The 26,085-nt window shown below is 37.0% G+C and overlaps 1 protein-coding gene across 4 annotated transcripts in view; it reads right to left on the reverse strand.

Annotated features, from left to right (window-relative positions):
* Nucleotides 1-26,085, reverse strand: part of FSIP1 (fibrous sheath interacting protein 1) — a 54,238-nt gene that overhangs the window by 22,948 nt on the left and 5,205 nt on the right. For 3 of the 4 annotated variants that reach the window (XM_081935009.1, XM_081935010.1, XM_081935008.1), the window contains 7 exons: nt 25,870-26,048; nt 25,159-25,252; nt 24,479-24,574; nt 23,565-23,677; nt 21,407-21,511; nt 19,099-19,263; nt 17,639-17,770 (listed from right to left, as the gene is read on the reverse strand). In XM_081935009.1, the coding sequence (XP_081791135.1) occupies nt 17,639-17,770; nt 19,099-19,263; nt 21,407-21,511; nt 23,565-23,677; nt 24,479-24,574; nt 25,159-25,252; nt 25,870-26,048 (884 nt within the window). The remainder of the gene's footprint in view (nt 1-17,638; nt 17,771-19,098; nt 19,264-21,406; nt 21,512-23,564; nt 23,678-24,478; nt 24,575-25,158; nt 25,253-25,869; nt 26,049-26,085) is intronic. The other variant, XM_081935011.1, reaches the window with a different exon arrangement.

Consider the following 26,085-nt stretch of genomic DNA (forward strand, 5'->3'; position numbering starts at 1 on the left):
ATGATATTCCTGAAGATCATAAATTACTTCTGGAAACAAATAATTGTTTATTATTCTACATTTCAATAATCATAATCGTAAGTTATAATCTAACATTTATATTGAGTAGTTTGCATGTGAGCATATTTTTCTTTCCTTACTGGTTATATATAATTTATTTCTCTTTTATTTTATTTTCTGGTTTTTTAAAAAATAGTGCCAGTCACAGAATCACTTGGATTTGAGTGTTAAGCCTATGAAAAAAACTAAACAAAAAAACCACATATGGCATTACCAATTCAAATCAATATTAATACTGTTAGAAGCAAGAGCATTGTGTCTAATTACATTGTTAATTTTGATAAGACAAATTTTGATAGGACTTTTCCAAATGACATGTTCCCATTTATTGAATTATTTCAAACAATTATGCCTAATATCTGATAAAGAGGCTTTTCCCTTCCTTCAATTTATAATTAGAAAACAGATCTTGTCTGTGATAGCATCCAAGTTCTAGGACCATTTGGACCACAAAATTAATCTGAATGGCTTTATTGAATTTTCTATCAGCTAATGAAGTCCATTCTGAGGGAAATGGGAGAACTTGCCACAGTCAAGGCAACTCGTTGCAGTCAATTCATCATGGCCAACTCGTTGCAGTCAACTCATCATGGCCAACTCGTTGCAGCCAACACATCATGGCCAATTCACTGTGAGACAACTCATCATGGCCAACTCATCACAGGACAACTTGCAGTGGGACAAAGTAACAATTCTGTTTAATTATTTAAAATAAATAAAACATATTTTAATTTTTGCCATTTGCATTTCATTCTGTCCCTCCTTTTGCATCATTTGTTTAATGATTCTATTCCACCATTTCTTTGATATTAGTATAACTCTTATCTCACAGCAAGTTGTCCTGTCGCAACTGGCTGTGGTCAGTTGGCTGTGACGAGTTATCCACAGTGAGTTGGCTTTGGCAAATTGATCAGGGCGAGTTGGCCATTGCAAATTGTCATAGACCCATTCTGAGCGCTGACTACTTTTATCTGTACTGCCTCCACTGCACTCTATTGAAGCTGTACTGTTATTGCGGCATTTTCATTGGTAGTAGATTTAATGGTGGGCATAACACACGGCCATGTTTTTCACTTTAAATAAAATAAAATAAAACAAAACACTCAGCTGGTCTCCCTCAGAGGTCTATAAGCAGGGCATGCAATCCATGGAAAAGCCTTCCTCCACTGTTTGTTGGCTGCACCTGGTATTCAAAGTATGTCATCTTTGGATTTCATTTAATAATAAACTGTCCATCATAAAATCTTTATAAAGTTATGCTATTTGTGTCAGCAACATTCTTGAGTTTATTATGTTGTATATGAATGGTTTCTTTTTGGTTTTGAATGAGAAACAATTTTGTTAGTTCTGAATTCTAGCGTCATGAACAAGGAAAGGAATATATGACTAAAGATCTCTTTAAGCCATATTCAACAATAGTTAAACAGGTATAGTTCTTATCGAATCTTCTCTCAACTCAAAATCCCCAGTTCTGTTTTACTAGATACGTGCCTTTCCCATTGCAAACTCCTGTCCAATGGAATATCCAATCACTGGGGGTCAAACAGGTCCCCATCCTTTTAATCAAGAGAATATCAAGACCTGGCTCTTTCCCTAGGACTTAACATATTTTTCGGAGTATAAGATGCACCTTTTCCCCTCAAAAAAGAGGCTGACAAACTGGATGCGTCTTATACACTGAATACAACATTTTTTGCCTCCTGAAACTCCATTTCATTTGAACTTCCCTGAGGCTGGTGATTGGAGCTGTTTTCTACAAGGGGGGAGTCAGAGAGACAAAGGTAGGGACCCTTTAACTCCATTTCATTTGAACTTCCCTGAGGCTGATGATTGGGGCTTTTTTCTACAAGGGGGAAGTCAGAGAGTCAAAGAGGACTAGATAGTAGCCCTTTAACTCCATTTCATTTGAACTTCCCTGAGGCTGGTGATTGGAGCTGCTGGCTACAAGAGGGGAGTCAGAGAGACAAAGAGGACTAGGTAGTGGCCCCGTGTTTAACAGCGCATGAATCATATATCTATAACTCAAAATAGCAATAATACATTCTGGATTAGTTCGCTTGAGATTGTGATTTATTTTATTTCAATATGACTGGCTTAGTTCAATGTAATCGTTGTTTTGCACCTGTCTTTCGCAGTACTCTTTTCAAATTTGGATACTGTCCCCTTTGTAAACAAATTACTAGTCTACATAGACAGATTACCTATCTAGAATCTCTAATCTGTGCTCTCCAAGGAGAAATTAGGTGCCCAATTTGGCCATTCCACACTATGGAGATGCCACGCTATCAGCCCCCTCTACCGCAAAGATCCTGCAGGAGAAGAGCAGTCTGGACAACCGTGGGATCTGGCAGGGTGAGAGCTGTGAACCATAAACACAAAGCTTTTGCTGTGACCCAGCATAACAGATATAGCGCTTTTGCTGACCTTAATGGGGACACTAAAGAGACAGGTCAAGGTAGTTGTGATAATGATGACTCAAATAAGCAGGGGATCATGGTTCAAAATGAAGAACGTTCTTTGGAAAGAAGAAATGTGGACCCAGGTATCACACATCGGTCACACAAGAAGATCAAGGTATGTAAAAAAAAAAGTCACCTTCTGGTTGGTGATTCAATCGTAAGGGATGTAAATTTAGGAAAGGATATGGAGGTTTTAAAAGAGGTCAGGTGTCTGCCAGGTGCTACTGCCAGCAGAGACAAGAGGTGTATTCTTAAGATAATCAAGAATGCAAGTAAGGACTGTGACGGTGATGCTATTATACATCTTGGCACAAATGATCTGTCCCAAAAAAATGTACTTTCTGTAAAGAATGATTTCCAGAGCTTGGGGTATGAACTTAGTAGTGTAAGTTGTAGGCTTATCTTTTCAGAGGCTTTACCAGTATATAAGGAACAAAAAGGGAAGGGCCAGCGTGTAGCAGAGTTTAAGGTGTGGCTAAAGGAGTGGTGTAAAAGGGAAGGGTTTGGTTTTATTAGTCATGATGTCTGCAGCTGGTCCAATGAAAAACTGTACAAAAGAGATGGGTTGCACCCATCCAAGAAAGGGACTGAGTTACTTGGCATTAAATTCACAGATTTTCTGGATAAACATTTAAACTGAACAGTGGGGACAATAATTAATTGATACAGAACATTTCTGTCCCCAGTAATCTAAAACCCATAGGGTTATCAGTGCATATAACATAGATGTTTGTGCGGGTAAGATTATCACTCCCGCTGTCAAGCAAAACCAAGCATTTAATAGTGAGTGCCATACCATGTGCATGAATCATACAAGTGGCAAGAAAATAGGGGTCAGTCAGGCATAACACAGGTTATGTAGACAGTAAACACAGGGTCAATCAAAATGGACTCAAATGTCTATACACCAATGCACAGAGTATGAGGAATAAACAGGGCGAATTAGAAATTCAAGTAAAAGAGGGCAGATACGATATTGTTGCCATTACAGAAACTTGGTGGGATGAAATCCACAAATGGAACATACAGCTAGAAGGATTTAAATTATTTAAAAGAAATAGACCAAATAAAAGAGGAGGTGGAGTTGCACTATATATAAGATATAACTACATCTCTACAGAAATAGAGCACAACAATGATGAGAACTATCTTGAATGCATTTGGGTCAATATTAAAGGTTGGGGGGGAAATGACATTGCCACAGGTCTATACTACAGGCCACCCAACCAAGCAGAGGAAGTAGATGAACTTTTTGCTAGTCAGCTAACTAAGATATGTAGGAAGCACACCACAATAGTAATGGGGGATTTTAACTACCTCGACATCAACTGGGAAACAAACACTGCACCAAATGGAAGATCCAACAGGTTCCTAACGAACCTAGCAGACAACTTTGTTTCCCAAAAAGTAAAGAAGGGAACAAGGGGATCGGCCATATTATACTTAATTCTCACTAACAGAGAGGAAATGATAGACGGTGTTAGAAGCCACAGGAACCCTAGGGACAAGTGACCATGCAATATTAGAATTCAACATTATGCAAACACAAGTAGTAAAACAAAGTCAAACTAGAGTCTTAGATTTTAAGAGAGCTAATTTCAATAAACTTAGAGAGAGCTTGGGAAGAATTCCATGGATGAGAATCCTCAAGGGGAAAATAACTCAAGAAGCTTGGGAAATTTTGAAAAATGAGATTACAAAAGCTCAGTCTAGCACAATACCAATGAAGGAAAAAAAAATAACAGCTCCCCAAAAAAACCCAGCATGGCTGCATAAAGAACTCTCTGACAAATTGAAAGACAAAAAAGTTAGTATAAAAGTGGAAAGAGGGGGACATAACTAAGGCAGAATATCAGCAAATAGCTCAAGCCTGTAAAGATGAAGTAAGGAAAGCTAAGGCTCACAATGAAGAAAGGCTTACCACAAAAGTAAAAAATAACAAAAAAACCTTCTTCCAACATGTTAAAAACAAGAAAAAGGTTAAGGAAACAATTGGTCCATTGCTGGGAGAAAGTGGCAAGAAGGTGACAAGCAACAGGGAGAAAGCAGAACTATTTAACTCATTTTTTTGCATCTGTCTTTACACAAAGGGATAAAACAGTCCAACCTAACAAAAACAGCACCACAAAAATCAGATTAGGAACACAAATCGAAATAGGGAAGAAAATGGTAAGTGAGCACCTGTCTACCCTAGACGAGTTCAAATCACCAAGCCCGGACGGATTACACCCCAGGGTTCTGAAGGAACTGGCAGATGAGATCTTAGAACCACTGAACTATATTTTTCAGAGATCCTGGAGCACTGGGGAAATGCCAGAGGACTGCAAAAGAGCTGATGTGGTTCCCATCTTCAAAAAAGGGAAAAAAACAGATCCAGGAAACTATAGACCTATCAGCCTGACCTCAATACCAGCAGCTGGCCCACAACCATAGAGCGTGCGCCCAGAGCGGCCACTGCTGAAAGACTAAGGTTGGAAGCCACGGAAAAAGCCAGGCTGGGATGGCGGCGGCCGTGGCAGAGGTGCCCTGGCTCCGTAATGAGAGCTGGGCCATGCATCGTGAGGCTGGGAGGCGGGTGAGTGAGGGCGGAACAGCCGCTCACGCAACCCCCCTCTCCAGCCGTGCAGAGCGCCATTCACTGGCATTTGGAAGATGCCAAGCTGCGGGAGCCGGGCGGCGGCGAACAGGCGCTCACGCGGCTTGGTGATACCCCTAGGTCAGTGAATGGCGCTGTGCCTGGCTGCAAAGGGGGTTTGCCGGGAGGCTGCTCGTGAGCGTGGTCGCTTCATGGCTGTTGTGTTGCGCTGCTGCGACAGCGCAACACAGCCATTCGCCCATGAGGCTGTGCCCGGCTCTTTGGGAGCCCGCTCGCAGGAGAACAGCCGCCTGGCAACCCCCCTTTTCAGCTGGGCACAGCGCTGCTCACCAACCTAGCGGTATTCCAAAGGCACCAAGCAATGCGATCACCTTTGCCTCACCGCAGGTTCCCGCGGCTTGGCACCTTCGGGATACTGCTAGGTTGGTGAGCGGCTCTCTGCTTGGACGGAGGTGGGGGGTTGTCCAGGGGGCTTATATGCGGGGGGGCTTATATTTTTGCCCACCAGAAAAATGTGGCATGACTGTATTATGAGGACATGTCGTATTTTTGGAGAAACAAGGTAGAAGTAAACACAATAATATCCAAAAGCCAACATGGGTTTGTCAAAAACAGATAATGCCAGACTAATCTTATTGCATTCTTTGACAAAGTGACAAAATTAGTGGACCAGAGGTATGCCCTCGATATAATTTACTTGGACTTCAATAAGGCATTTGATAAGGTAGACCATAACCTACTACTAGATAAAGGAGAAGAATGTGGGTTGAACAGCATTACCATCAGATGGATTTGTAACTGGCTGACCAACCACACTCAACGTGTAGTCCTCAGTGGAACTGCATCTACATGGAGGGAAGTATGCAGTGGAGTACCCCAAGGCTCTGTTTTAGGCCCAGTACTCTTCAACAAATCAATTATTTGGATGAGGGGATAAATGGGGAACTCATTAAATTTGCAGATACCAAGCTGGCAGGAATAGCCAACACTCCAGAAGACAGGCTTAAGATACAGAAGGATCTTGACAAACTTGAACATTGGGCACTATCTAATAAAATGAAATTCAATGGTGAAAAGAGTAAGGTTCTACATTTAGGCAAGAAAAATGAAATGCACAGGTACAGTATATGTGGTACCTTACTCAATAGTAGTAACTGTGAGAGGCATCTTGGAGTCGTAGTGGACAACCATTTAAATATGAGCCAGCAGTGTGCAGCAGCTGCCAAAAAAAGCCAATACAGTTCTAGGCTGTATAAACAGAGGGATAGAATCAAGATCACGTGAAGTGTTAATACCACTTTATAATGCCTTGGTAAGGCCACACTTGGAATACTGCATTCAGTTTTGGTCGCCACAGTGTAAAAAAGATGTGGAGACTCTAGAAAGAGTGCAGAGAAGAGCAACAAAGATGATTAGGGGACTGGAGGCTAAAACATATGAAGAACGGTTGCAGGAACTGGGTATGTCTAGTTTAATGAAAAGAAGGACGAGGGAAGACATGATAGCAGTGTTCCAATATCTCAGGGGTTGCCACAAAGAAGAGAGTCAAACTATTCTCCAAGGCACCTGAGAGCAGAACAAGAAGCAATGGGTGGAAACTAATCAAGGAGAGAAGCAACTTAGAACTGAGGAGAAATTTCCTGACAGTTAGAACAATTAATCAGTGGAACAGCTTGCCTCCAGAAGTTGTGAATGCCCCAACACTGGAAGTCTTTAAGAAGTTGTTGGATAGCCATTTGTCTGAAACGGTATAGGATTTCCTGCCTAGGCAGGGGGTTGGACTAGAAGACCTCCAAGGTCCCTTCCAACTCTGCTACTGTATTCTAAACCCCACCCCCTTCACCAAAATAGCTGTGCAGAGCCTTTAGGAGGCTTCCTGAGTGCTCCTGGGGGCTGGGGAGGGCAAAAATGAGCTACAAACAGCCCCCCTGCCCCCAGGAGCACTCTATAAGCCTCCTAAAGGCTATGCATGCTCTTTTTTGATAAAAAATGGGCCAATTTTCGCAAAAACAAGCCAAAATTTGCTTGTTTTTGCCCCACCCCCGAGGAGCACTCTGCAAGCCGCCTAAAAGCTATTCATGCCCTTTAAAAAAAAACAGGCCCGTTTTTGCAAAGAACAGGCCAAAATTTTCTTGTTTTTGCCCCAGCCCCGAGGAGCCCTCTACAAGCCTCCTAAAGACTATTCATGACCTTTAAAAAAAACGGGCCCAAAAAACGGGCTGTTTTTGGGACGTCTGCAGAGTGCTAGAACTTTTTTTAAAAAAATTGCCTCTTCAAAATCTTGGTGCGTCTTATAATCAAAAAAATACAGTAACTTTTTAAAAAAATAAGATACTAAATACCATTGAAGGTTACTGGTCTCCTTTAATTTCTTTAATCTCAATGAATCAAAATATTATATTTTATATAGTTTGGAGAGTATGATTCCCTACTTGATAAACAGAAGTGACAAATTTGTAGAGGAAGTTTCATTGTTACGTGACAATGTGTTTCAGGTAGTATATACAGAACTTTTCTTCAGTAGCATAAATATACAGCCAGAAACTAAAAAGAAGATATAATTTGTTCTAGCTCTGTACCGTAAAATCGGCAAACAAAACTCTTACTACAGGCATAGTTATCTGCCATGTATACACACCCTTTCTTTGGAACCCAGCCCAAGTCTATTACAGTAGTTTGTTTAAATAAACTTAATATTCACAGCAAGCTAGCTGTTTAGTTTACTTTTCAAGCATATTAGCAATCTTATTCACAAAGCTCCAAAGTAAATAACAACCTTCATTAATGCCAAATACTAAGAAAACTATAAAACATTTAGAAAACAAAGCCAGAGATGTTTAAATATACTAGAAGAAGCAGTTTTATTTTTTTCTTTCAAAACTTCTGAAGATTATCCTCCAAGTCTATCAGTTTTAAAGATCTCTAACAGCAACAGTGCTAAAAAAGATCCTTGAGATTCGAAAAGCTGCTATCATAGTGGAAAGTATGCTAGATGCTGTGATGATCTTATTCAACTATGCTGTTCAGAAAACTAAATTTAGGTGCCCATGTTTAGCCTCTACCCAACTTCTACAAAGGTACTCTGCATTTTATAGGAATTTAGTAAATGCATAGAACATATGGGAGTATTATGCACATTTGTGAAAGTTTCTATACTGATATTCTATACAGTATCCAGACTGTAAAATTGTAAAAATTGTAAAAAGCTGCTTGATAATCTATGATTATGGAAAGAAAGAGAGAGAGAAAGAAAGAAAGAAAGAAAGAAAGAAGGGAGGGAGGGAGGGAGGGAGGGAGGGAAGGAAGGAAGGAAGGAAGGAAGGAAGGAAGGAAGGAAGGAAGGAAGGAAGGAAGGAAGGAAGGAAGGAAAATATCGAAGTAAATCAAGAGAGGAAATCTACATACACTTTTCCTGAACAGTACTACTACAATCTGTACATGATTGATTGGGATGATGGGGATAAATGTAAACGTTCTCACACAAAGCAGATTCCATTCACGCAAATATAAAATATCACAAAAAAGTCTAAAGCAAGCTCTCCTTAACATATATGTTGTCTTCAAAGGAGCAATATAATGAAATTTTCAACCATAATGTGCAATTGAAAATTTATAGTTTAAAAGGGTTGAATTGGGGAACTAAACAACTGTATATACTCATGATAATCTGTTTGTACCCTCAAGTTAGCTCAAATAGTGCATTACACCAAACATTTTTAAATCAAGATATATAAAATCCACTAACTTAAAGAATCTGTCAAAAATTGGGACCCATTACACCCGTGAAATTGAAATTTCAGCAATGTTCAAATTAGTTTTATTCACAAAATTGTGGCTGTTGAAGAGTCTCTGCACTCACTGTAGATCATGATTTCTTGCATTCATCAAACAAAGTCAGTGGGGAAGCTAGCAGGAAGTCAGAAATCACTCTAAGTTTTTCGCTTGTCCTTAGTCACTCTGTGACTCTGTTTAGATAAGTTAATATTAGCTTATTATTGAAATTGGTTTGCCACTACAATCATTTATCTATGTACGATATACAGTATATTTTAGATGATAGATTCTCTAAACTGCTTAGAGAGGGCTGCAAAACACTAGGAAGCAGTATGTAAGTGTAAGTGCTAGTGCTGTGATTATGATTAAAATTTAATGTTCATTCTGGCAATATCCAACTCATCTTTCCCACAAAGGATGACCCAACCGGTTGCCTCATTAGGTGTAAAATAATGGAATCCCAAGTTCAACTCCATCTTCAATCATGGATACTAAATGGTTGATTTTTTCCCCCTCTCAGGCCAACCTATATCACACACCCTTTGCTAGCCACGCACCCTTTTCCTGTTCATTGGACAGAGTAGCCTTTTGCTTCTGCACCTGCTGTAAATTTCTTTTTAAAAAATAAAACAAAACATTCAGTATATTAAAATATGTAACTTAAAGGCCAAGACTTCTAACTTGACTGGTTTCTTAGCACTGGTGTTTGTGTGCAGCTTCAGTTAAAGCCAACCACTAAATCTCAAAACACACAATTTCTAAGGTGTCTGTTTGTAATCGTTATTTAAAGCAGCAGAAAATGCCAGATTCAAATTTCAAGTCTTAGATTGCATCTAGGATTCAGTCCAGATTACCAAGGATAAATGCTATGCATTTGTTGTATCACATAGTTCCTTTGAAAGCTAATGGATTACCATCACATTACCCTTTGTTGGCAACACAACTAAGCCTATACATCAGGGGTGTCCAAACTTGGCAACTCCTGGGAGTTGAAGTCCACAAGTCTTAAAGTTGCCAAGTTTGGACACCCCTGCTATACATGGTGACTAATTTAATATGCAGCAGAAAGAAAGCAGATATCCTGTACTCCCATGGAGAGAAGAACATGGTAGGGATCCCATTTTTTTTTCTTATTAAGGCATCGGAAAACCATACATAATTCTTATAGTTGAACAGAATCAGAGGAAGTCAGAGGAAGATATATTTATCTCTAGACTAGTTTCTATCTATTAAGTTTTCCAATCTGTACCTTAGGCAAAAGTGACAAAAGTCACAGATTGTACTTATCGGGAGTTTGCATGATGTCATTTGTAAAAATATCCTGTGATGAAATATGCTGGCCATGTGCAAATGCCTCTTAGAATCAGGCTTTTACTTCATACTTACCAAAACAGGTGGGAATACTTTAAATTGCCTGCTTTATCTGTTTTTAATCAGTCTGAAAAGACATTGTGCCATTTGAAGAATCCAGAGACAGAGAGCAAAAAAAATAAATGAAAGATTAGAATTAATGTTGACACTTTAAAAATGGAAGAGGGGGGAAAGTGAATTTAGTCCAGACCTATTCCTGTAACTCCAGACATTTATACTCTGGAATTTTTACTTTACAATTTGCAATTTCGTAGGCATGGCAAAAATAAGATAACACCACCTTTGTACCTAAAGTATGTTTAGCATTGTCTGCATTAATATAATCTAATTTAATGCTAAATTACGTTTAGCACTGTCCCTTCTATTGCAGCTTTAACTCTTAAGCCTAATATACACAGACAACTTCCAGTACTTTATAAAAAAAAAAACCCTTTACCATGAAATCATGTCAGTGTTTTCAGCTGCATTTATTAAAATACTACATTTATTGAAGTACTGATTGATATACTGTAATTTCATTCAATAATTTAAAGGCAGAATTTATCATATAAAATTTGAATAGAAATATTTACATTTAAAAAGGACTGAAGACTGAATAATTATTTATTTTGGAGGGTAGAAAAATAAACAATGTCAATGTCAAACATATGCACAGAATTTCAGTGGAAATGTTTATATGACAGTTTGTGGCTTGTGTAGACTAAATTAACTCATTGAAGGGGCATTTAATTTGCCTTGTTTGTGTTAATGATTAATTAAATTATATTTTAAAATACAGCAGTTCTTGTCGCAATTGGTAGCTAGATTACTTTGTTCCAATAATTAACTTTTGTAAACTAAACAAGTTTAGCAAGCCTCAAAAATGGAACAGAAGAGATTGTTTTATTTTCTTCTATTATTCAAACTAACATTTCTCAAACTTTTCAAGGCTAAAGAACTCAAACTATATTTAACAATAAAAAACCTAGGTTAAAAATAATATAAGGCTTACAGAAATGTTTAATAATTATTTTACCTTGTATTTAAGACACTGTCCATCAAACCTAACTGTATATATATGAATATACATTTGAAAGCAACAATATCTGAAGTGAGATTTTTGTAACCAAGGATGTCTTAGATGTGGGATAACATTCAACTACACATTTGGTCTTGGTTCTAAAGAGCTGAAAATTCACTATCATGCACGAAAAGCTTTGTAGTGAATTTCTGAAGGAAGAAATGGGTGTTTGAAGAAAGAAGTAAACTGAAGTAGGCTTTAACACCTGCTGACTTTGCACATGGTGTCACACCATAAACTTTGTTGTTATCAGTACAATGCATGCAGAAAAGGAATGGGGGTGCAAAGACAGTTGCTTTCCTCATTTTGATCTCCCCGACTCCCTCCCTGCTTCACCACTGCCCCTGACTGTGGATATTAAAGTATTAAAGGACAAATGCCATGGCTTCTGCAGTCAGAATTTAAGAATTATTGGTCAGTCAACTAAATTAATAATCATTGTATTGTTGCAGCCATGAGAGGTGGGGTAGGGCTTTTAATGATGTTATTAGATAATGGATTTTTAAAACGTTATAAGCCATCCGGAGTAACCTATGCATGAGTTGGATAACAATATAAATTAGTAAATAATAAAATAAAATAATAAAATAGGCTTTGTTCAGCATGTTACCAAACTCATTGCAAATGATGACTATATAAACTTTATCAATCTTGACTTGAAACAAAAGTTTTAATTGTGTCAAATATTTGAATAAACTCATTTAAAGAATGAAAAAGTACAGACTTTCCCTACCCATCATGTTTTAAAAATTAATTAAAATTTACTATGGTAAGAAAGAATGCAAAAGGTTTAAATCTTACAAATGCAACCTGCAATACAATGAACTGCTATGAATTAACTTTATATGGATTAAACTCATTCTTGGAATGTTATTATTGAGAGCATGTTGTAAAGAAATAATGACCTTCTGTTTGCACTGTAGCTAAATAACTTCAATTTACTTTTGACCAGAATGAATAGAAAGAGAGGGACAACACTTCAAACTGTGGCATTCTAAACATAATTAGCCTGCATTATGCTTGTTTTACTATGCAGAATCTGGTTACTGGCTTAGAGGATAATTCTGTATTAAGCTTATTTAACTGCTTAATTTATATGGTAATTAGCACAGTATATTCAAAGTAGAGTCTTCCAAACCAAAGATGACGCAATAAAAATGGAAGTGTGTTATAATATTGTTGAAATGCTAGCTAAAAATTTCTTAATCTCTTCTTTCAGCTATAAAAATGGGGTTCATGTTAGGACTAGTGTGGAATTTTAATAGCACTGCAGAGACAGCAATTATGTAACACATGGGCAAAACAACAGAGTTTCTCATCATTTAATAAACTCTTGAGATTTCCTTAGTTCCAGTTCTCTCACTGGCTAGATTTTATGGTCTGCTGGCTCCATCTGACCTTCAAAATAACCGAGTACATCCATAACAAAAGCGGGGAAACATTGCTAGAAACAAATGATATAGATTTGCATTTGATTTATTTGATGAAGAAGATATAGTGAATATTTATGATATACTGAAAAGAATTTGCTCAGTGACTTGGTCTTTGTGAATAAATTTGCTTCAATCTATTATTCTTGCAAAGGGAACAGCACTGAGATCTAAATACAGAGTGGAACGCCTACGAACAAGGGTTTCCTCTTCACTTCAATGAAGAAGAGATTCTCTTCCCTTCCACAAGAGCTGGGCAGCCTTATAATAGATTAATCAAATTCCCAATAACTTGATAATTACAGGGAATATAGTTAATTATGATATTGTTGCTTGCGGTCTCCAATAACAAAATGAACAGATTGCGTGTGGGGGAGGGATCAAATTTGGCGGTCTTAATATTTGATCATTTATATGTATTTTTTCCTTATTTAACAGTCAGAGTCTCAGTCTCTCTCTCTCTCTCTCTCTCTCTCTCCTCTCTCTCTCTCTCTCTCTCTTTCTCGTAAAGTGGGAGAAAAATGCAACTACGGAATCCCTGGTGCTTTTTGACCTTTGTTTGCTTCCAGATATTTCATTATCAAACTAGGTACCAGTAGCATTAATATGTCTGTTATTCCACTATGAGTTAACTACCACTGTTTTTAGAATTTAGAAACATAAATGGAATCATTTGAGCCCTAAATAATGTCATTCAAAACAAGATTTGGATTTATTTTATCTTTCTTTAACTGTAAAATTTATTCTAGGTGATTATGGAAAATAATCTTTCTTTTTGAACAAATTAGGATATCTTGGGCATTGATATTCTGATTACTTAATTTATGGTTTCAATAATTTAGCATTTACCCTTACTTGCACTAAACAATTTGTTCCTAACCAATAACAGAGCCTTGAAATATCCTCCTTTCACATGCAAAAAAAGCAACAGAAAGAACAAGGTCATTACAGCTATAGAAGATCTATATGCAAAATCTCTGTAAAACAACTTCAAAAATGTGATTAAAATAATTCGTTGGCTAATAACTGTTTTTTGTTGCATATTTTTATAAAAGAAAAACTATGAGGCCACTGCTGACCTTATATAACCTCATAGCCCCATGGGATTTCAGTGGACTAAGAAAATGAACCAAATTAACTCTGCAAGTTAATTAATTTGGCCTCTGCTCAGAGAATATACTCTGACAATATTTTCACAATATTCGTTTTTGTGCTACAGGATGGGAAGTTTCCCACTGGCAGGAACTGTAAAGTGAAAGAACATAGAAAAAAGAATAACAGTCACAGACAAGAGGAAATGAATTGAGCTAAAATAATCAAGAGCAGATTAAGAATTGATAAGGATGTTGCTTTTCTTTCATTGATTTAAAACATAATTATTTGAATTATTTGAATTAGGATGGTGGTTAAGTCCCTATTATTTTGGGGTTTTTTCTTCTACTCAGCTTCATTCTTTTTCACTGATAATGTCAATTTTACCTGTAAGCAGCCCAGAGTAATGGTAGATTTGGAAGCCTCAAACTCGATATATTTTGTCCTCCTGTCTTTGGCTTTGAATCCTTCTATTTTTCCCCCAACCCCACCCCTCACTGATGCCAATTTCTCTGCTCATACAGTCGGCTTTTTAACTTGCTATTGGATCCTTTGCAGTGTTATATAATGGTATAAACAGCTATTAGCACTTATTTTTGTACATTCATTTTGCAATCGTAACACAATATATCACAGATTTTTATATTATAAAAATACTTTCTTAGTTGTTTTTTTAATAATGAGGTCAAGAACACGGTGGCATTCTTAGCAAAGTGCAATGATTTCAAAACATTTACATGTGTATGATGAATGATGTGCAAATGCTGCCATTTTATATTTGTGTTTTGGTGTCTGCAGCAAGTAAACAAGGTACAGAATTTGCATAATTAAATTATGCATGTGTCATAATTTGCCTTCTCCTGTCCTCCCGGCAGATCATGCTTCAGAAAGGTCTTGCAAAAAGTTATTAATGTTTTGACCCAAGCTTCCTTAAAAAGCAAGAAGCAAAGTCTTGGTCCCGGCAAAAATCCTTTTATTTACACGACTGTGAATTCCTTTCATTCACACTCCGGAAGGCTTAGCAAACTATAAGAGACTCTGTGCCAAGTTTTGCCTTGCCCTGCATTTCAGAGGACTGTTTATCAACATGAACCTTATCTTGTTTGGAGAGCTGCCAAATAACCAGTTGCCAAACACAGGGAAAGGCAAAAGTTGGCACAGAGTCTCTTATAGTCACAAACAGAACTTTTCACTTTTGAAACAACCGAATGAATGAATTGTTTCTGCAAAAGCCTACTCTCCGTTCGCTCCTCTTTTGTTTTCTATGGGAGGGGCCAATCACCTCCAAGGTGTGGCTTTACTCCTAAGTCGACCCTGCTTTCTTAGTCCTTTTCTTCTGGCAGTTTTGCACATGCGCACACTGGGAACAGGCTCCAGCTGTTCCTCTGCCTCACTGCTGTCTAGCTTCCTCTCTGCCTCTGATGCAGAGCCTTCGTCTGAGCTTTCCTCAGCTCCCAGGACTGGCCCATGTTCCTTCCCAACCTCCTCACTGTCTGACTCTGCTGTCAGCTCCACTGGCTGCCGGTGGGCCACAACAATTAAATAAAATGAGTAATATAGTAAAATAACTGAACAAAGCAATTACAAAACTTGCAGGAATGTACATAATGCTGGTAAATGCAGATGAAGAAAGAAGAATGAATAAGGCATGATCCTTAGTATTACAGATATCTCAAACATATCTCCATTTTCATCTGCACTACATTGATAAATCCGCAACTGAATAAGAGTCATTGTTTTTCTACCATAATACAGCTTTTTTTCTTGCCTATAAACTCTCCCAATACCTCACATATCTCCTTTGAAAATGAGGGTCAAAAGTACCAAAGGGTTTTCACAGTATAAAGAAATGCCAATCTGGCTCTAGGTTATGCAACAATGCAGGTGGTTTATTTGTTTATAATTTAATAAGTGAAGAATAGTTTCTACTTCCATAATGTCTTATGGGCATTCTCTCAAGTCAAGAAAAAATGTCTGGTATGCAGTGAAGGAGTGGTAAGTACCTACTAAGCAAATTCCAAGGAACAGTTTTATACTAATCAGACCTTGAAACTGACCTGTGAACATTCATTGTATTTTAATGAATCAGTAGCCCAAAGCATTCCAAAGCATTGGTTATTGCAGACTAAGCCACCAATGTGAGGGTTCCTGTCCAGACTTGTATTCCCATAAATAGAAAGGATCAGTGACCGAGTGGGTGAAAGGGAGCAAAGGTCAACAGCAAAAAGAAATTACACAGCCTAGATACGTTTTATTTGGAGGTTTCACCACTCACTAAACTGACATTACAAAACTGATATAAGCTACTGTAGATTTGTCATTCAAAGAAGGAACTTTTGGACCGTAAATTTTGATGAAATGGTATCTTACCATTTGTTTGCACACGGGCAAATCTCATTTTATGAGATTAATTTACGTTAAAATACAAGGTCAACTAGGTGGCAAACTACTTCTCAAACGTAAAAAGTGAAAACAATGACAGGCAAACATTGATTCACTCTTATTTTCAGTTTGGCTTTTCTTACCCTACTTTAAATAAGATAAAGCTTTTTTTTTTCTTTACAAAAAAAGAATCTCATTGTTCTTTGCATTAACTAAAGCCTCTTACTGGATAAGAATGTTCTATGGCAGGGCTGCACCAGAGTTGTGTTTGACCTTGGGGGGGGGGGCAGAATAGGCGTGACCAGGGTGGGCATGGTCAGCTTGATGTCACTTATCTCAGGGGCACCTGTGGTGGCCCGAGCGCTTACAAAAACAGGCTCCCGAGATCCATTTTCGGCTGCGACAGCCTCCTGCAAACCTCTGCCAATGAAAACGGAGCTCAGGAGGGGCACAAACAACTCTGTTTTCGCTGGCAGGGGCACCACGGGCCATTCCTTTGCTATTTCCATGGCAGCCCCATGGGCTGGATCCAGCCCCCAGGCCTTGAGTTTGACACTCTTGTTCTATAGGAATCATTAATTCAGATGCCTCAAAGATGTAGCATCTTTTCAAGACATGTTTCAGTCTTTCTCCCCCTTCAGCTTTTAAAGTGGGGAAACACACAAAGAGATTATTGCTGCCTTTTTAGCCCGATATTTCTATCGGTTTATTGGTCTTCCAATATGAAGTTGAAGAAGCAGCACAGAAATAATTTTGACGTTTTTGAACTTTGGAGTTAGAGGAGATTTCTGAGAATACCACGAACAGGCAAGAAAACAAACAAATGCATCTTCAAATAAATCGATCCAGAGTTCTGAGGCACAAGTGACCAGGCACAATTATCCTAGTTCAGATACATTATGGAAAGACTTAGCTCTCTGAAGAAAGCTCTAGTGCTGAGAAAGGTGGAAAGAAAGAGAATAACCAAGAGCATGGTGGATGGATTCCATTATTGTAGTGATGGGTACATTGGAAGACCTGAAGGATCAGGTTGGGAGCAGATGATTGTGGAGAGAATCAATCTATGTGGTCACTAAAAGTTGACTCCAACCTGATGATGCATAAATCAATTTGATATAGTTTTAGCTACATTCAGTGTGAAGATAGGAAATGAAGAGAAAGGTTGGTTTTAAATATTTTTAGTAATATATTTTAAATGATCATACAATCTAATCTGTTTCATTTTATCTAGACACATTATATGTTATAAATAAGCAGAATACACACTTATTTCTAAGCTACTTAGACACATTTATCTGTTGTGAAGATCACAGTAATATTGCAACAAAACGTTTACTGATTAATCAGTATTTGCAACTTTTTCTTATCCTTCGTATATAATACTTTTTAAAATTATAAACTTTAGGAGACTTACAGTTTCTTCTAGGTTTTTAAGTTGTTGGTTGATTTCTTTAAGTCTGTTTTGTTGATCACGTTCTTCTTTAGTGTCTCTTAAGATCTTTTCACCTGGAATGTTCAACTTTCTATTTGCATAAGCCAAGGATTCCTTTAAAAAAGCAAATAATAATAAGAGTACTGAATTTTAAAAGGAAAAGGAAAGGAAACAATCTCAACCAATCCCTTGTTACTGAAGCATGGTCCCCATACATTAAATGCCTTCTACAAATTAGCCTGAGTTCCAGTTCAATTATGTGTGCTAAGTAAAATTCATTTGTAAGTCTGGCATTAGCTAAAATTTGCGTTTAGCTACAATATAATTAGCATATGTATAATGCTTTAGAAAATGTAAAATTGTCCTATTTCTGTTCCAAAATAAAAAGCAAAATTAGTTATGCCAGCAATGATAAAATAATTTAAACCGCTAATTAGAGTAAGCTCTTTTCTAAAATACTAATTAAAGTATGAACTTTTTTTGGCAAAATTAGAATTTATGTATGTCAGATTTTTTTAAAAAAAAATCAAATCTATTTACACAGTGAGCTCAACTGGGACAAGGGGATGGTATTAATGGTGTCAGGTGAGCAATCTAGTATAAGAAATTGCTTACCACTAAAACCCAAAAAGGCAGACTTTATCCCCAAATAACCTCATGGGAATGTGGAGCTAAAGTAATCCTCTTTTGCTAACAGTCCCATGCAAAGTATGTCTGAAAGGGTTACCTATCCTTTTCTGTTTCCAAAAATAAGATCCTACCTACAGCGACTCTGTGAAATCAGCTTCTCAGTTTGTCTGTTTGAAGATATAGTGATAGTGTAGTTAAACCAAGGTCCCTACCAAACATTACTGGTATAAAAAAGCAATGGCTATTTCTCACTTTTAAAAGGTAGATTTTGAATTGGAAAATCAAGATTTCAGTTAGAAAAATCAAGCTGTTAAATGCATTTTACAGGGAAAACACTAAGGTTCCTTGTTAAGGAGAAAAAGGAAGATATCAACCCAGCAAAATTGAAAGACCACTTTTAAGTACACGATTAAATAAAACATAAAAGCTTAGCAGCTTTACTTAGAATTTCCTTGGGGAGTTATTCTGTAATCAGTGTTTCGCATTGCATTTGTATAAAAAAGAATTATTACATTACATTAATTAATTAAATAATAATTAAATGTTAAATAATTAATAAATAAATAATTACATTAATTATTACACTAGTTATATTAGGGTTTTTTTTAACGAACCAGCTGAAAGTGATTGAATAGTACAACTTTCAGACTTTCCAGTCCCCAACCACATTTCCTTAAACAATCTTTATCAATCTGACTGAATCTATTACAGAATATATAGCAATTTAAAAAGAGATTAAATGCCAATATTGTCCAAAGAATTTTTAAAAGTATAATATTGCCTCGGCAAGGCATCCTCTACCTATTCTGTACCTCATAAATCTTACTGGAGCCTTTTGAACAGGAGCCCTGAAATACAGACAAATCTCCATCAGATATTATTATTTTGAGTTTAGCATCAATTTCTGCAAGGTGATGATATTCCATTGGTTCGGGTGTATATCCTTCACCTGGTACAAATATTCCAATTGTTTCTTCCTATTAAAGTGAAATGAAATAATTATTTCCCTCTCAAATTACATGATTAGAAAAAAATAGATTATAGATTAAACAAATATGCATGTCATACTGTACTTACAGAGTAAGAAGTTGGTTTACTTTTATACGCATAGCTAATATGTAAGAAGTCATTTGTTTATACTTTTTTCTCCTTTGTTTCTTTTTCTTGCACTTTTGGCTTTGTCTTTTTCCTATTTCGTTTATTTTTTCCTCTCTTTATTCTAAACATTTGTTCTTATTAGCATTTATCTTTTTCCTTCAATTTTTTTAAATAAAGTTATATGAAAATGAATATGTATTTCTATTGACAATGCATATTCTAAATCAGAGCATGCATTTCCATTATCTATTTAAAATGATACGCAGTTTAAATGCATCGTAGTTTTGGAAAAGTGGAAGACCATTATGTCCTCTAATGAGTTCTTAGAATTGTTTTAAATATCAACCCCGCAAAAAGGTCTCCAATGCCATTTCCAAATTACAAGTGCACCCCCTACTGGCATATAAATACAGAAGGAAGACAATGCTTGCTCTTGAATTTACAGTAGACAGAAGACAGAGTTTTTCAATATAGCATGTTGGAAAATCCTGTGATAATTAGGTTGCTGATTTATTTATGGAAAGAATTTCCATAAATATTTTGCCTTCAAAATAAGTTTCCATGTGATACTTTGAAAACATACATAGAATGACCCAGATTACTCAGGAAATGCTACATATCTTCAGCTGGGAACAGTGGTTGCAACTGCACAAACCTAAATTGTTGAAGTAATGATTCTAAAAGAAATGTTTGGACCGTCAATGCCATGTAGGAATCAAAAATCACATCTGCCACAAGAGATTCAGTCAGTTATGTCTATAGAACAGGATGTATAACTTTTTTGATAATGGTTTGTCAGTAGGCGAAGACAATAAAGAAACTACTTGGAAGTGTTTGTTCCTTTGACCTTACATTAATCTTGCCAGAATCAAGACAGCAATCTGCATATCTGCCTACTAGATATACTTTGTGAATTATTAGAAAGGGTCCACCTTTGCCCTTTTCCTGCATACCAGAGACTCTAAGCTTTTCTATCTCTTTGCTTTCAAGGAAAAGGCCCTCCCTCCTGTCACTCTGGACTACATTCTCCACAGATATATCCACTGACTAGGATGGATTCTATCACTCAGACCTCCCACTGGATCACATTTATAGCCAATGGCTTGTTTATCTGAGCACGTTGTACTGGAATGAGTCTCTGGCTTATGTTCCATGAAAGATATGCATCAATCCCAGCTTCACTTAAGTTGTAATCAAAGCCAGGTACAATCCATCCTTAGCTCCACTTTCATAACCAACAATAATGTTAGTAGGTCTCATCCTCCTGGCTATGAGGCTCTAAGTAGGACTCCTCAAAGATGGAGATGATGCCTTGGATGACAAAATGTAGAGAGGACTCTTCCTGCTTCATGCCATTTCCCACATCAACTCAGATGCTAGGATACTGTTACTCTTTAATTATAACTTGCTCATTAAGGAAAGTTGGATGTTATCTAAATAGATAAGGCAGGTGAATGCAAAGGTGCATGATTACAAGTGTACTGCTGTACTTTGTTTACACTGGATACTATGGGCATGAAATTTAAAGAGTACCAATATAATAATGCTTTGAGCTGGTTTGTTGAGTTTGTAAATGCAACGTATGGCTTTGTAGTGCGCTGAAGTTAAATTTCAGGATGCCTTCAAAAGTGAAGAAAATTTACATTGTTTCCAAAGTTGGAAACACATTTGATTTTTATTCTGAGAGAAAAAGGAAAACAAAGTTTTATTCCTTTGCAACACAGTAGATTTGGAACATTGATTGCAAAGTACTTTGCTCCAAACTCAAAACAAAATGCACTTCCATTTTCTTTAACCCTTAAAATCTCCTGAGAATAAATGGCCCTAAATCATAGTGAATTTCATGATCAATTGGAGATTTGAACATGGATCACCAATCCTGGGCTAATATCTTCTCCACAATACCACATCAGTTTTTCTCATTGCAGCAGAAGCCTAAGAAAACAATACTACAGTAAATTATTTCGGTTGCCCAGAGCTTGTGTTGAAAAAGTGCTTTGAATCAATATTATTTGTTCATACCTCAACTTGAAGTTTATTACTATCGTTTTCTGTATCTTTCAGTAATTCGGATAGCCTCTGTCTCTCTTCATCTAGCATAACTTCACTTGACGAATCTTTGGCCAGCTGCATAAAGAGGAAAGCAATTTGAAAATTGATAGTCTTGGGAGATTAATAATAATCTTTTGAAAATCAGTAAGAATTAGAGATGTGCATGCTTCAGAAACAATGTGGATGGAAGATGTGCTTTCAATCTTACAAATCTGTCTGTTAATTCAATAAACCAACAGGCTTTCTGACCAAGAGAGAAGAAAGGGGCTACAACTTTAAGGGGCGATTCTTTAAACAGTAGCAACCTTTTTTCAAGGTCATCTGGAAGTATGGAAAAAACAGGTACATACAGTAAATGAGTATTGTAGAGGTGCTGCAACCGACAGGCTCCAAAGCATTTCTTCCAAATCATTTTTGAACCAAGCACATTCTGAATAAAGAAGGAAGAGGACTACATGTAGTTCTAGATTAGCAATATCAATTGGAACTCCCGCATTGATTACTAAATGAAGCAATTGCTAAGTGGAAAAATCACATGATCATGACTGAGCTTTCTGTCAAAGCTGAAAAAAGTAACCAATTTCATACCTTAGCTTTTGTTTGCCTCCTAACTCTCACCCTATAAAATGTTCACTAGGGTGCTGGACAATAAACAAGAATGGAATTAATATTTCTATTTACATTCACTGGAGAAAAAGCGATTAGAAAAGAGTAATCACATCAAAAGCAATGTGTTGATGTCAGCAGCCAATTGGCAAACAGTCTGTGTATTCACCATTGTGTGCCTGTTTACTGTACTCTTCTTTAATCCCATTATCAGCAATCTCTCTATTCTGCTGGGGGATTGGAGGGGGCAGAGGAGAGATGGCCTATACAAAACACTTGGCAGGGCTCTTTTTTCTGAGGGCAGTGAGGGAAGAAGCGGGGATGCAGTTGGCACAGGGGAGGGAGCACTGGAAATGATTGGAATGATTGGTGGCCATCAATTATTTTCCCAACGGGGTGCTATGCCATAATGGAACTTGGGGTTAGAAGAGAATCACAAGGCATACAATGGCTGCTGAATACCTCAATGTTCCTGAGAGTTTTATCAGCACATTACTTTTTATGTCTACTCCCCATTGTGTGCCTGCTTACTCTCTTCTAATCGCTTCTTCTCCAGTCTCCCCATTCTGCAAGGGTAGAGAAAAAAAAGAAAAAAAAAGATCAGATGCAGGACAATATATATTAATTGTAACAGAGATCACATGAATGAGGGAGGCTGAGAATGTCATAAATGGTCATAAATTGGTCATAAAGTTATTTTTAGCATTGTTGTAACTTCGAATGAATGCTGAATGAGTAGTCGATAAGCTGCACTACATTTACTGTACAATATAGTCACTTAAGTTGACATTACATGTGCCAGAAGCTACATATATTCCATAGAAATCTTTTGACAGTGTTACCCTTCCACCACCTCACTCATAACTTTTAGCTACAATGAACTTTGTAAACATTCTTATCAACAAATATCAGGCACAGCATAAGAACAAGAAGTAGGATGTGCAATTAACAGAGGACATTCCATTATGTAGATATAATTACGTAGTGGTTTAAAACATTCTATTTTTCCAGCAAAACCTGATATGGAAAATAATTAGAATCCAATCATTAATCTCATATATTTCAGATAAACTGCAGAGAAATTTCAATAAGGTGATTTTCTAAATGAGTAACAAGATAAATGTCACAGCCCCATCGGAGCTTAGGTCCGAGGAGGAGGAGACGGAGCCAGGGCTGATGGAGAAATGACCGAAGCAGGATGAAGCAGTCCCAGGTCCCTCGGGCCAGGGAAGGGTCACCAGTGACGGAGAGACGGCGCAGGATGACCAAACAAAGGGGGAAGAGAGGGCAGGCAGCAAAGCAGAAGAGCAACGGAGCTCCGGCAATGAGCAATTACCTCCCCACCAATCCCCAAGCACAGAGAATAGAGAGGAGGGGAGATCAGCACAGAGCGACCCAACAACTCGGGGGAGGGCGCCCCACCCCTCTTCACAAGGCTCACTTGGGGAATCATATTTAAAGAGATGCTGTTGGGAGGGGCACTTGTCGGGAACAAATTTTAATCTTATGTTTAAATACATACCTCTATGTTCTTTTTAACAAAGTTTTGGGGTTTTTTTAAGCTTGCTGTACTTTTTGGGCAAGTGTTTTCCATTTTCTTCATTGAACTTCTTGTTACACTATCAGCTGAATCACCTTCAGGTATTGAAAGAGAAAAAGAATTATTGGGGAAACAAATAATAAAGAAAAATTAGCCATCTCAATTAAATTTTGGAATTGTGTTTCACTATTTTATGTAAAAGTTTTTTTATTTTGTTACTATATTGTACATTGTAAACTATGTTTCAATATTATCTCTAATAAAATATTAGTCTTCTTAAAGACTTCCAGTGTTGGGGCATTCACAACTTCTGGAACAGCTTGCCTCCAGAAGTTGTGAATGCCCCAACACTGGAAGTCTTTAAGAAGATGTTGGATAGCCATTTGTCTGGAACGGTATATGGTTTCCTGCCTAGGCAGGGGGTTGGACTAGAAGACCTCCAAGGTCCCTTCCAACTCTACTATTGTATTGTATTGTATTGTATTAATATTACACGCTTTACCGCAATCTCATTGATAACACTAATTAAGAACAAATTGCAGACAAAGAAAACTACTATGAAATGCAAAGCCACGCAAACCATTCTCAAATTCAAAATGCATTTTTCTGTGAATGGAATTGAACATGAAACTGAAACTTTTGATCTCACATCAAGTAAAATAAAATGTGAGGGAAGGCTCATACAAAACAATTCTTAGGAAAAAGTAGTTTTTACAGTATTACGTCTAAATATCTCCAATGCTGGGCCTATATTTAGGCAAAGAATGCTTCCATTTCATGCAGCCCATATAATAATAATAATAAAAAATAATCATCATCAAAATAATCAAAAAGCATGCTTTCACAGATTTGTTATTCTTTTAAAATTAGATCTGGAGAACAAAAGTGTATTGTACCTTGCTTTATTTGTCTTCCGTTAGTCTCATAATTTTCTGGAGGAAGCTGAGTTTTAAATATGTTAAACGTTTCATTATCTTCACAAGCAGAAAGATCTGTTAATGAAACATATACTGTGAAATAAGACGATTTCTATTCAGGAAGTGAGGGATCAGTTTGGATCTAAACTGATCCAAAGAGGCTGCTGGATTGGGTCCTTCAGTAACTGTGTTAGGCTGAACTAAATTAGCTACAGTAATCACTTTCCCTATATTTTCAAGGTGAATTTAAAATTAACAGACGTACTTGGTCAGGAAAGTGTACGCTCTGGTATACCATCCAGTCCCGACTGATATGAGTTGTAGGAGTTTTGAATTAGAGGACAAACTACCATTTTGCTTCAATATATCAAATAACAGGGGTAAACAACCTTTTGACAACCAAAAGCTGCTCTCAGCGTTTAGGAGATGCTATGAACCACAGTGATAATACAATAATGCAAACTGGGTGGATTTTTAAAAATATGTGAAGAACATACGCTACAAATTTGATGTTTTCTACTCAAAATGCCATCAAGCCACCAATTTTCATCAATCACATTCAGAGGAGATTCTGAAAGCTGTTATGAAGGGTTCAAAGGCTGCAGGTGGCTAGCCCTATATTAGAATTAATACCAAAAATTTAATTTTTTAATTCTTACCAGGAGTTCCAGATAATGGTGAGCTCAAAGCTAAAAATCTGCTTGTGTTTTCTTCCTCTTCAGTAATTATTGAAGAACTTCGGGATGTCACTGACTGCATTCAAATAGTGAAATACATACATATAAGGATAAATGGACATTCCAGAGTATTTATGCATACTGCTAAACTTTTCCTTAAGTTTCTAAAGAATTCCCCCACAAAATTGCAGGTTTTACCCCTTTGTTTTTATCCACACATGATTTACACACACTTCTATCATTGGGCTACGGACCCAACAAAATGTCTTTGGTAATTGCAGCTTTTAGCAGCAGATTACAAAAGTTATAAGCAAGGATTTGAGCAGAGTATTTTCAGAAAATATTGTACAATATGCATCTGTCATAGAAACTCTACAATATAGTACATTAATATAAATTTAGCACAAAAATATTTTATACTAAGAGATTTTAACATTCAGTTCTGTAGCAATTCATGAAAAATATCTATAATTTATCAAACTAGATGAACTTCTACCAGGCCATATTTACAGACTTACTAAATAAATCAATAGCTAGCTTAATTGAGCAAAAAAATAGCACTTAAGTCAAATACTTACGTAATAGATAAGTGATTTTTATATGCCAAAAAGCAATTCAAATGTAACAAACATAGCCATTCATCATCATATATAAATGATGCTTCATAGAAGTATTCAATCTTGTATTTCTAACCTGAAATTCTTCCCATAGTTTTGCTCTCAATTCTCTGCCTTGCTTTTTGACTGCTCTTTCCCGGGATTGTTTATTTGCCAATATCTGATCCAACCTTTTCATCTTCTTTATTGCTTTCAGGATGAGAAGATCTACACCTTTCTCCTTAGAATCATCTAAGTTTGCAGACCTGGATGTCACTTAAATATAAAACTGACTATTAAAATCAAATCATCT

Source organism: Natrix helvetica (assembly GCF_964273705.1).
Source record: "Natrix helvetica genome assembly, chromosome: 1".
NCBI lineage: Eukaryota > Metazoa > Chordata > Lepidosauria > Squamata > Natricidae > Natrix > Natrix helvetica.